General features: G+C 43.8%; 1 protein-coding gene across 3 annotated transcripts in view; it reads left to right on the top strand.

Annotated features, from left to right (window-relative positions):
* Positions 1 to 12,076, top strand: part of SLC9A9 (solute carrier family 9 member A9) — a 678,779-nt gene that overhangs the window by 291,774 nt on the left and 374,929 nt on the right. For all 3 annotated transcript variants that reach the window (XM_053599744.1, XM_053599745.1, XM_053599746.1), the window contains exon 7: positions 10,247 to 10,385. In XM_053599744.1, the coding sequence (XP_053455719.1) occupies positions 10,247 to 10,385 (139 nt within the window). The remainder of the gene's footprint in view (positions 1 to 10,246; positions 10,386 to 12,076) is intronic.

Raw genomic sequence — 12,076 nt, 5'->3', positions numbered from 1 at the left:
TTAGACCATGAGAATTATTCTATCTTAAATGAATAGGCTCACAGTAGTGGGATTCAAATTCCTGTCTCTGCTTCAGAAAAAAAAAAAGAAAGAAAGAAAAGTAAGAAGAGTATTTGCAAGTTGCTTTTATCTTTAAGAATATCTCAAATTCACTTTCCTCTCAATATTAGGTGTAAGAGAAAATTTCTCAGAGCCCACGGACTAATTCAATTCTGACAAGACATTTCAAGCTAAATTGCAAAGTAATTTAAGATCTTCTTTCAAAGAAAATGCACATATAATTCATAACAAACCTCCTTTAACTCTTCTTCCCTTTTAACCAATTTTAAACTCAGAGTTCTTTTTGTCACCTCAAAGTTGGAACTTAATGGACCAGAACCACTTAGGAATCTGTCAAAGGCTTTATTCTGTGCTGAAATTTGTAACTATTCTTGATGTCATTATCAACTGGCTCCAACCTAAACTATCGTAGGCACTTTCTTGCATCCTCTGTTGAAGTGCTTACTGCGCCTTACTGGCTGCTTAGCTATTTCCAATGTTAGGATTCAGGTGAGCACAGGAAAGCCAAGTACCCTACCGTCCTCACCTGATAGGCCTGGAGGAAATTGGAAAACATCTAGTCAGTTTTTCAGCTAGTAAAACAGCTAGTGGAAGATTCCTGAAGGCCACATTACCCAACTGTCCAGTGCGTGCATTTCCTGCACAGCACCCTGGCAAGTATCTCTTTCGTTCTATTTAAGCATCTCTGACTACAGAAACTCACTCTCCTGTATAAAGCCCATTCTATTTTCCATCAGATCTAAGAATTCGGACATTTTGAAATGGAACATAAAGCTGAAATCTGTCTTGCTATGACATTTTACTTCTGGACTTTATCTTGTCTTCTGAAAGCACAAAGAATGAGGCTGAACGTGGTGGTTCACAACTATAATCTTAGAACTCTGGGAGGCTCCTATGGGAGGATCTCTTGAACTCAAGTGTTCAAGACTCCCGTGTCTACTAAAAATAGAAAAAATTAGCCAGGTGTTGTGGCAGGTGCTTGTAGTCCCAGCTACTTGGGAGGCTGAGGCAGGAGAATCGCTTGAACCCAGGAGTTTGAGGTGGCAGTGACTCTGTCTCTCTCTCTCTCTCTCTCTCTCTCACACACACACACACACACACACACACGAGAATGAAGCCAATGCTTCCTCTGGCCAGTTTTCAAATACAAACTACAGCTATTTCTGCTGAATTTGTCTTCAGACTAATGAAAGGAAGGCTGGCTGCTTCAGCCTGAGAGCATCATGGGATCATATTATCTCCCGCCCATTTTCTCTATGGTTATGAAAATAGACTTCACCTGGAATATTCTACTCACTATCTCCCCTCTATCCCAAACCCTCCAATGGCTCTTCTTCTTCCAAGAAGAAAACCCAGTGGCCTGAAAAGGTCTGTAAGGCCTGGGGCCTGGCCCAGCCCCAGCCCTGTCTTCCACCATGTTCCCCTTGCTTATCTCCCTCCAGCCACACTGGCCTCCTGTGTCTCCTGAGATCCGCTGAGCAAGCTCTGTTTCGGGGCCTAGAAAGCTCTCTCTGCTTCTTTTCACTCTGGACTCCACTTAATCATCCTCCTCAGATAATCCTTCCCTGACCATCCTAGCTAAAGCAGAACCCCTGGCCTTCTCTGTCCCATCCTCTCATGCTGCTTTATCTTTCTTTGCAGTTTCTGTCATTAAATCTTAGATTTATTTGCTTAGCCATTCATTGTGTTGTCTTCTCCACTAAAATGAGTGAGGTGAAGAGCTGTGCTTTGTTTCCTGTAGTATCTTCAGTCTACACTATAGACTGTGCTCAGTCAATATTTGGGATGGAATGAATCACTTAATTCGAGATTGTGTTACTCTGGGGTAGCTGTGATGTACCAGCTTATACTTCCCACAGAGAGAATGCTCCATGGTTTTCTTTCTCTTGTGCCTGACATCAAAATGGAGAAATACTATTTGTCGAGGACTTGAAAAATCACTTTCTTGTATAAATTTGGATTCTTAGGGAGCAGTTATTAAGTGTCCCCCAGAAGCTGAAAGAGTTAATTAACATACCCCCTCCAACACTGCTCTTGACTCTGGAGGGTCTTTGGCCCTTGGGAAGGTGAAACCTTGTGGTTCTCACTCAGACTCAGAGAACTTCTGGCCAGAACCTCTTGTTATTAAGAGGCAGCTCTTCTAGCCTCCCAGGGTGCCTTGAATGTCCCCAATTCCTGAAGTCATTATGTTTTACAGCAGGCCCTCTTGATAGAGCTTCATCAGCCTCTGGCAGAACATAAGCCAGAATAATGGGCAGGCAGATGCCAGAATGAATTCTAATGTGTATACACAATTCTTGGCCCCATAAAAATCAATTCCTTATTCATAATTAAGCAACTTCTCTGAGAAAGGGCAGGTTGGTACAGTTATTAAAAGATAAATAATAGATAAGGATCCACTTTTTTAAGGCATAAAAATTTTTAAACACAAAATAGAACTGTAATTATTTTTTCTTCTGCTGTTTCTTACCTGTCACACCAGGTCCAATGAAACAGAGCAGCTTTTACAAGTTTCCGTTGCCCTTTTATGTGTGTTTTTCCTTAAAATGTTTCTTTAAGAGCAGAATGACAAATCAACTCTAGATGGGGAGAAAGGAAACTAAAAGCACCCTGACATAAAGATCACAGGATGTGTCATTCCATATGTCTTTTTCTGTTTTCCAGATTGGGGTTAGGGACCATAGCTGAAAACAAAAGTTGCTAAATGTCTCCATACAAAAAAGAGCAGCAGGACTCCCCAGCAGTTAAGATTCCACGCCTCCCAACTTGCTAAACTGGCAACAGAATCAGCCTCTTTTCCTCCACCCTCGCCCCAGCCCTTTTGCCTCAAATCAGTGTAGGAAAGGGGTAGGGAAACAAGGGGTCATCCTAGGAGAGAGTGAAGTAGCTGTTACCTGTCCCCCTCCTTGTGGAGGTGTCTCCTAAGCCAAGTGGAAGGGATTCACCTGAATCACCCCAAAAGACTGGCACTGCCTGCGAGAAGAGGGGTTGGCAGCTTATTTCCCAGTGCAGCAGCTTACAGAGAACAGAGCCCCTCTCAAAATAGAGCAAGGAAGGAAGGTCCTGAATATGGCTCCTCCACATGTGAATGCCCACAAAAACAAGGGATTGGTGCTTCCTCTGGCCTAGAGATTTCTGAAAGCAGAAGTCTGGAGAGAAGGTGGGCTGATCCCACCCAGGTCAGTACTATATGGCTCTTGGAGCATGCTCAGGGGAAGCCCATATGGAGATGGGTCAGGAGACAGGTGAGAGCCAGTAAGCTGCCCACATGGCCACTGATCCAAGCCATGGAAATGGGCTGGGAATGTGCACAGGTAGCAGGACAGATGGAAGATCAATGGCACCTGTGAGGGTGACTCCAGAGACCCCTGCCCACCTTTGATAAGCGGTGAGCTGGACTTCCATCTCTCCTCCAAACCTCAGACACCATGGGGTACTCCAGTGGGAGGGGGAGGAACACACTGCTGCTCTAGAATATTCTGCAGGGAAAATTTGGGAATCTTGCTTTGAAGAGGTAGGTTTTAAGTTTGGCTGCACTAAATTTTAATAACTGAAATGAATTGAATTATAAAATTTGACCAAGACATCATTAATAAAACCACTTACCCATCATGAAGGTGAATTTGCCATAATACAGATGGAAAGAGTGATTGGGGAAAAGAATGTCATATTTATGTCCCAACTAATCAAGAACTCTTCAATGAGCTGACGCCAATAATTAGGACTTTTTTTGTTAGGGAGTAAAGATTTGGCAGAAAAGTCAGAATGTCTTTTTGTATATCTTTGGCTATAGTAATCATTTTCTCATTGTTTCCTTGAATGATTAAGTTCCTGGAAATTCTGAAGGAGATGCAATATATTGGCTTACTATTTTTTTTTTATAAGCTTTCTAGTGACATTGATTTCATGTTAATAAAGGAAGTGAGGCTGGATTAGTGGTAGAGAAGTAGGTTGCTCTGATTAGGCACCCAGGAGAGAAAGTAGATGGTGGAATTTGGGGTGACAGGTCAGAGGAGAGGGCATGCAGCCACCTGGGAGCTCGAGGTTGTTGGGTAGTTTCTATGAGATCCTATGGGGTAGGATCCTATGAGATCCTGTTGGGTAGTTTCTATGAGTTTCTATGAGATCCATGCAGCAAAATACTTTAGCAATTGCAGTGAAGAATAACAGGAGTGGATAATGTTGGAAAGAGAACTTGAGGAACATTGTAATGATTTAGAAAGAGAAGACTCAGCAGGGTCCAGAATGGGAAGGTGGCCCGCGTCCCAGAGAGGCTGGCATGGCTGGAAATGATGGCGGTAACATTGTTATAATACTTTTCATTTTTACCCTCAGCATCATGTCGTTCATAGCATCTCTTCTTTCTCCTCTTTTCCTTCTCTTCCCTCTTCCCCCCACTTTTTCCGCATCCCTAGCGTTTATTGAGCACTCACTATGTGCTACACATTCTGCATAAAAAAATTATATGATCACATGATCTCTGCCACCCAGAGCTCCTAGACCAGGGACCAGTCAGGCATAGTGTGAGAGACAGGTGTAAAAAATCTTAGTTCTGATTGGGTTGAGGTGTTCATTAGAAATGTATTTGAAATACTTCTTTTAGAACTAAATCAAGAACCAAGTTTGAGAGACAGAGGAGTGGGGAGAGAAACAGAGAGGGATGGCGAGAGACAGAGAGAGACGTTTTACTTAAGTAATGTTTGTCTAGTTCTTACTAGGTACCAGGTACCATTATAATCATTAATTCATTTAATTGCCACAGCAACCCAATGGTATTATTATCATTCTAATTTTATAAAAACTGAGGTGCAAGTAATTTAAATAAATTGCTCAAGGTCACATACCCAGTAAGTGGCAGAGCTGTAACGTACACCCAGATCTCACTCAGATTCATAGTCTATGCTCTTAATGCTGCCTAACCTGAGAGGTACGTTCCCTGCAGGAGCATCATCTAGAGAAAAAGAGGGGTTATAGAGAAACACTGGAGTCTCCATCCCAGGTCTATGAATCTTAAATGGTACAGTAAGTGCAATGATTTGTATTCACATTGCTTTCATCAGAGGAATTGAGGATACTTCATCCACCTGAAAATTTTTGAATAAAAGATACTGCCCTTATTTATTTCTGAGTATGAATACAATACAGTATCATTAAACTAGTTTCTGCCGAATAATCTGTTCCTGAACAGAATGAATCAATGTCCTAGATGTACTTCCATTTTATGAGATGAATATTTAAACACCACTGTTTATTTCTGCTCATGTCATTTTCAAGGATATTGGTTCCATCCAACTTTTTCCCAGAAATCTGAGGACTGGATAATAGATCCATCTTCACCAGTTTGCACTATAAATAATGCCTCTTCAGAGTGGTGACCCAGAGAACAGCTACCACATAGGGCAACGGAAAATCTAATTCCTTTCCCTCTCCTATCCCCCTCTCTAGTATTTTCACCCATTCCAAGTGCCCATCAACCCAAGAGTGGATTAATAAACTGTGGTACGTGTATTCCATGGAATACTATGCAGCCATAAAAAGATGCAGATTTTACATCTTTTGTATCTACCTGGATGGAGTTGCAGTACATTCTTCTCAGGAAAGTATCACAGGAATGGAAAAGCAAGTATCCAATGTACTCAATACTAGTATGAAACCAATAGAAAAAGACCTCCATGCCCACACAAAAGAAAAACACAAGTAAAATCAAATTGGGGGAGAGGCGAGGAGTGAGGAGGACTGGCAAGCTCTCATCTAGTAAGCATGATGTGAGGGTAAACAGCACCCCCGCGGGTGAAGGGCTCAACTACAACTTGAACTTTACCTGAGAAATACAAACAATATAACCTAATCATTTGTACCTTCATATTAACCTGAAATTAAAAGAAAAGAATAATGACAATGACTGCATTTTTTAAATGTATTGAAATAGTTCAAGCATCTCTCTTGGCAAAGGGGAAAAGTGTAAAGGGCTGAAATTGCTGGAACAATGACATTCCTCCCTTGGGTTTAAGTTGGAAAACTCCCTATGTGCCACCCAAGCCCTCAACTTATTTCCACCCCAACCCCTCACGCACAATTGTTGCTTCTAAATCCAGAGGTTTAGTATTGCAGTTGAAAATCAGAGTCCAGAGAGATGTCTCTTGCCAGGGGCAAGAGCCTGGATAAACATCTTCCTAAAATCCCAGCAGTCCAGAGAGATTCAGCCTTCTTGGGCCTCTGCCTCTTTTGCCTCATTCCCCACTAGAAGACAGGGAGCTTTGCTTCCAGAACATCCCCCACTAACCTTGGAGAAATGCGTCTCAAGCTGAGTCTACTGGCCTATTTTTACCCGTGGGTCATTCTTCTGCCCAAGCTGCTGAGGGCATTCCTTCCGTCCATGATCCCCCAAGCAAAGAGCTTTGTGATAAACGTGACAACTTTTCAGCCAGCTCCTATGGCCACATCCCTGGGGCACCTGCCTGATGCCTTTCCTTCCTGGACACCCTCTGTCCCCATGCAAAAATAACACTCTTTCCAGCCACCTCAAAGCTTGTCGTACCGTGAGGGCAGCCACATCCCATCCATCTTAGTTGCAACTGGGGCTTGTCATCTGTCATTGTGAGACTTGTGTAAGTTCTTAGCAGAATACTAATGATGATGGTGAGGATAAATAATCTTTGCTGAGTGCCCACAGTAAGCACTCAGTGGATGACTCTGCAATTCATAAGATTCATACATGAGTCTTCAATGTACCTCATACCCTCACAAGATCTCTGAGGGATAAGTACTATCATTTTCTCCATTTCACAGATAATGTGACTGAGTCTGAGCATGAGGACGTAACCTGCCCAGGGCCATCTAGCCAATGAATGTCAAACCTTAGGCTCCAGTTGAGAGGTTCAATGTCAGTTTTTGAGATTGGATTGACAACTCTAAAAATACCCATATACTCAATGTCCAGTAAAAAATCTTGTGGGTGATGATTCATTTTAGCAGATGACTAACTTTTGCAAACCTCCCCCTTCCTGCTTTGTTTCCTTTCTATTTTCTAGTTGTCCTGCCTTGATTCATTCCACCAGCCTTTAAGCAGCATGCCAGACGCCAGGTTGTGTTCTGGGCATGCAAAGAGAAGCAAGACCCAGGCCACGCCTGGCCAAGCCAGACATGAAAGCAGGTTTCCGTGAGAAGCCCCGAGTCTCACCTGCTAGTGGGACAGGAGAGGGCGTGCAGTGACCCCATTCCACACAAGCTGCTCGTATGCTTGTGGACAGGAATGCACTGCCCATGTTCCATGCCAGGCATGAAAGTCCAGCTTCTGGTGCCTGATATGCTGCTGTCCTTACAGTCAGTGTGACACTGCCAGTCAACTGTCTCGAAGTGGGTTCACAGTTCCCCACAACAAAATCACTTTTTAAAGGAAGAAAGAAGAAATCTACATCGTGAACTTAGTAGCTGTGTGGCTGTGTCATGTTATTTTATTGGATCCTTCAATTCTTTATTTTATAAAAGGAAAAAAGAAGGAAGGGAGGGAAAAGGAGAGGTAACAATACTTGCTCTGTATGTATGGGATCAAATAAAATTATAACATAGGCATGCGAGGGCTAAATATTAGTAAGTGTGAAGGCTTTTGTATCTTCTCAGTATGGAACTTACGGGTCTGAGTAACGCTGCCTCATCTGTCTTCACCACCACCCCACATACACACACATGCCCCCCTGGGTTCCAGCCACAACCACACAGCTCTGTCTTGTGTGTGCTCCGAACTCGCCTGCCTCCTTGCCTGTCCTTACACTCTTTCCACTGCCTGGAATACCCTTGCCCCTTCACTGTTACTCAAGTGCCATCACCTATTTCAACAGTGTCCCTTTCCTCTTTTGTACCATTGAGTGTTGTGTTTCTCTCACAAGATCATACTCAGTCCTGGGACTAGAATAATTTGTCCTCTCTATCTTAGGCTTCCTTGCCTAAGTATACCTTGCACATATCAGGTGTTCAATAAAATGTTGTTGAATCAAATTCTGCTTCCCTCTCTATGCTCTCCTCTGCCTGCCTCCTGCACTCTGCACACAGTGCCCCACCTGGCATATAGCAGGCCCCCTGTGCAGATGTCCCAGGGAGCTTTAGGGCCAGCAAAGTCAATGGACAGTCTCCACAGGCCAAGGGAAGTTAAGCTTTTCCTTTCAGTTAAGTCACACATATCAGAGGGAAGGGTATAAAGTTTGGCAGACAAATTGGCTGTGCCATGTTTGGTAGGCAGAAAGTGGACACTTCCCAAAGTGCGGAGTGAAAATCCGTGGGGATACCCGATGCACAGGTGAACTTTTTCAAACTACATCTTCTCACTTATATTTAAAAAATACAATTAGCACAGAAAAGTTATGATTTCCTAGATATTCTTTAATAATGTCCTTGAATTTCAATAAAAATGATTTAAAAACCAAATCACATGAACCCTGGTTCAGGCCGTAGCTGAATGATGTGATGTGGTGCCTCGAGACCCAGAAATGCCAACTTTGCTGACGGGTGGGGTGAGGGAGTCAAGGTGAAATGGTGCCTGTTGCATGGGTCAGATCTACTGGCCTCAGGCATTCACACAATTATCTCCAAAGCTGGGTTACCCTCTGCAAACACCTTTGTTTGAAAGGCAGAATGCACCTGGTATGTTTGTTCATCACTGCTGACTCTTCACGGGAATGAAGAACTCGCTGGTGAGTGTCCACACGCACATCCAGCTTCACAGCCGCGGGCACCAGGTTTCCTAATGGCCTTGGGGTCTCACACCTTTATTCAGAACTGGCAGATACAAAGGACCCAAATGTGAGTTTGCTTTTCTCTTTTCTCCTACAAAGCACAACACTTTACAAAAAGAAAAACACTTCAAAGGCAATCCTTTTCTCGCATACATTTCAGGCCTCCATTCAAGATCCACATTTATCTTCCTTATCCAATTATAAGATCAAAGCAGAAGGGTTTGGCCTACTTTGGGGGTTTAAAGACTTGAGAGAAAAAACTAAGAACATTTAAAACTACCTTTTCTGTGCCACACGTCTTCCTAGAGAACTGAAATCCCCTCCCCTGCTCCCTCTTTACTAGTCTCTGGGCAGGGAAGTCAGGTCAGACAGTTAACAGGCTCTAATCTCCAGCACCATGAGAGATTCAGTTACATCTCTGCACAATCCATTCTAATCTCAGTCTGTGTGTCTCGTTTCCTTTTTGCTCTCTATATTGTTACAAAATCCTTTCCAAAACCCATTGCCAACCTCAAATTGTTTCAAGAGTTTTTAAAATGTTGTATTAAAATAAAAAGTGCCCCACCCCCCCCAAATCTGAAACGTTACTTCATTAGACTCCTTAAAGCTACTGGTTCCAGCATGTCTGTTCATTTTAATGCCACCATATGGAATTCATAGTTCCTAAAACAGGACCTACCTTGTCCTTAACACTGAGATTCAAGGCCTTGGTTTAAAAAAAAAAAAAAAAGAAACAGCAAATATGACGTCCTCAAAAATATTTAAGTGAACAGACTGCCTATTGGTGGATTTTTCTCTATGGGAATAAATCTGCTGGCAGTCGCCAGAATTGGGGTATAAAAGACAACTTCAGGCAGCTGCGGCCGTTTGTTTCCAAGGGAAAAAGAGGGTTTTGTCTCTCCCCGGGGGTTAATACTGTGCTGTTCTCCACACCATTGGTGATCTGTTTCTGAAGAGTTACACTAGAGGGGAGGAATGCTTTGTGGTTTATGACAAGATCACGGCAGACTATTTTGTGCACGCCGTGATTTGTAGCACCCATTTGTGCACAGGCCATAAAAGTGCACTTTTTATCAGGAACATTTGTGAATATATAACAGCACTGAAGACATATGTCCACTAAATAATTCACAGTTATCCTTCTTCTCAGCAGATTCCTTATACACCTACCATGTTTTAATGCCTAGTTTGCTCAGAAACAATATTCTTTACGACCCTTCCATATAAAAATGTTTACTGACTGGCAGCAATACATGGGTCCCATGAGACGGAGCAGTGAGGAGGGGAATCTTCCTGAATTCTCTACCACTCCCGCTCCTCGTCTGTTTCCTTCCAGTGTTTCCAACCAGCACCCAACCTGAAGGAAAGAAAACGCCTCTTCCAAAAGTGAATACAAAATCCTATCCGGGCTATAAGATGAAAGCTACTAACTAACCTTTTCCCTCTTCTCTTTTCAGTTCTATATCCATTTACAGTCCCAAGGAGAATCCAAATGCATTTGACGCTGCAGCATTCTTCCAGTCCGTGGGGAACTTCCTGGGGATCTTTGCTGGCTCCTTTGCAATGGGGTCTGCGTATGCAGTTATCACAGCACTGATATCCTTTGTGTGTGGAAAGCTGAGGACTGTTAAGAGAAGTCAGTGTTCACAGAATGTTTCTGAGGATGGGCAGCCTTCAGACCAGCTAGATAGTCTGTGGCTCAAGCTTCATATGGGACCGCTGAGGCACTTGGTTGCAAGTTATCCCTGGAGATATGAGTGGGTACCAGTAGCAGAGAGAGCCAGACTCTCACAGTGTCCAAGGTCAGTTCTAGCACCATTGCCACTGTCTGATTCTAGGCTATCAACAGCCTTAAAAATGCCACCTAGGAAGTGGACAGAGGCATCAGGATTGTCCTTACTGGGTCAGGATCAAGAACAAGACAGGATTGACTGGTGGGTGGAGGGAGGATGATACACTGGGAATTCCCTGACTCTGTTTTAAGCTTATTCAATTGCTATCTCACAGGGTTGGCCATGTCAGAGACCTCTGCGGATTTAAACATGTATTCCCAGCTACTTTATAGAAGAGAGCCTGCAAGCAATGCAGAAATGACATGTTTGCCATATCTGGGCAATTGTTTCATTTGATTCTTTATTTTGCATGAGGGAGTTTAGTTCTGAGAAGAGCTGAGCCAGGAAAGGAACCTGGTCTGGTGGGTTGTTCACTTAGAACAACCAGATGGAAGCCCAGTCAGTCAGAGTTGAGAAGGAAAGCCAGAGAGCCAGGGTCAAGTGTGAGGGCCCCAGGGAGCCCAGAGGAGAGGAAGAATGAAGGATCCAGGGCCAAAGACCTCAAGGGAAAGAGGAGGAAGGAGAGGGCCAGGGGAGACAGGGCCCAGGCAAAGAAAGAAATTCACTGGGCAGCAGCTGACTGGGTCTTGATTCTACCGAAGCTGTCAAAGAAGTGAGTAAACAAGGTCCCTGCTTAGTGACTGACAAGCTTGGAAAGGTAGCTCTATATTATAAGTTGGATAGAAAAAGAGTGCCAAAGCCACATGCAGGTTATCACACTTTAAAAATTCAAGTGGGGACAAGGCAATTGTGTCTGGAATAGTCCAAAAGACGCTTAGCCAACCTTATAATTCCGGAAAATTATTTGAAAAGCAGTATTTCCATGCAGAGTGGGCTTTGAGCTTGGCCTGGAAGATAGGTAGGGCACAGGCACAGGTTGTGTGGCATGTGGTTCAGGAAGGGAAGGCCAGCGGTCACAAGGGTGTGGAGGGGGGACTGACCCAGCACCTGGCAGAGGTGCTTGAGAGGACCAGAAGGCCCTGGCTGCTGAGGAATGGGGGATGTGGAGACATGGGCGGGAGGGAGTCAGCTTGTGGGGTATTTCCAGGCTGCCGAGGGACACCCTGACAGTCCTGTTTTTAAAACGTTGATGAAGAAGTGGCACACGGGAAGAATCAGAGGAGGGGATTAGAATCAAAGGAAACCATGATGATGAGTGCAGAGGAGGCTGCAGGGAGGAGACTGGTGGTAGGAGGAACAATCTCTAGGAGTTAATGGTCGGTTGGTTATTAGAGATAAAGGTTAGGAAATAGTCAAAGGTCACTTGAAAGTTTTATCCTGGAAGTCTCATAGGAGGGCACTTCCATGGACAGAAACCGGATAAGGCAGAAGAGGTAGGGACAGTTCCAACAACAATAAAACGATCTACCCAACACTAATGGGATGCCAGGCCTCCAAGACTTGTCTTACATGGCAATACACATCTAGCCCACACAATGATTCCATTGCCATAGA

This window comes from Nycticebus coucang, chromosome 8, assembly GCF_027406575.1.
Source record: "Nycticebus coucang isolate mNycCou1 chromosome 8, mNycCou1.pri, whole genome shotgun sequence".
Classification (NCBI taxonomy): Eukaryota; Metazoa; Chordata; class Mammalia; order Primates; family Lorisidae; genus Nycticebus; species Nycticebus coucang.
Note: the sequence above shows the minus strand (reverse complement) of the source record. Positions and strands in the feature narration are given on the sequence as shown.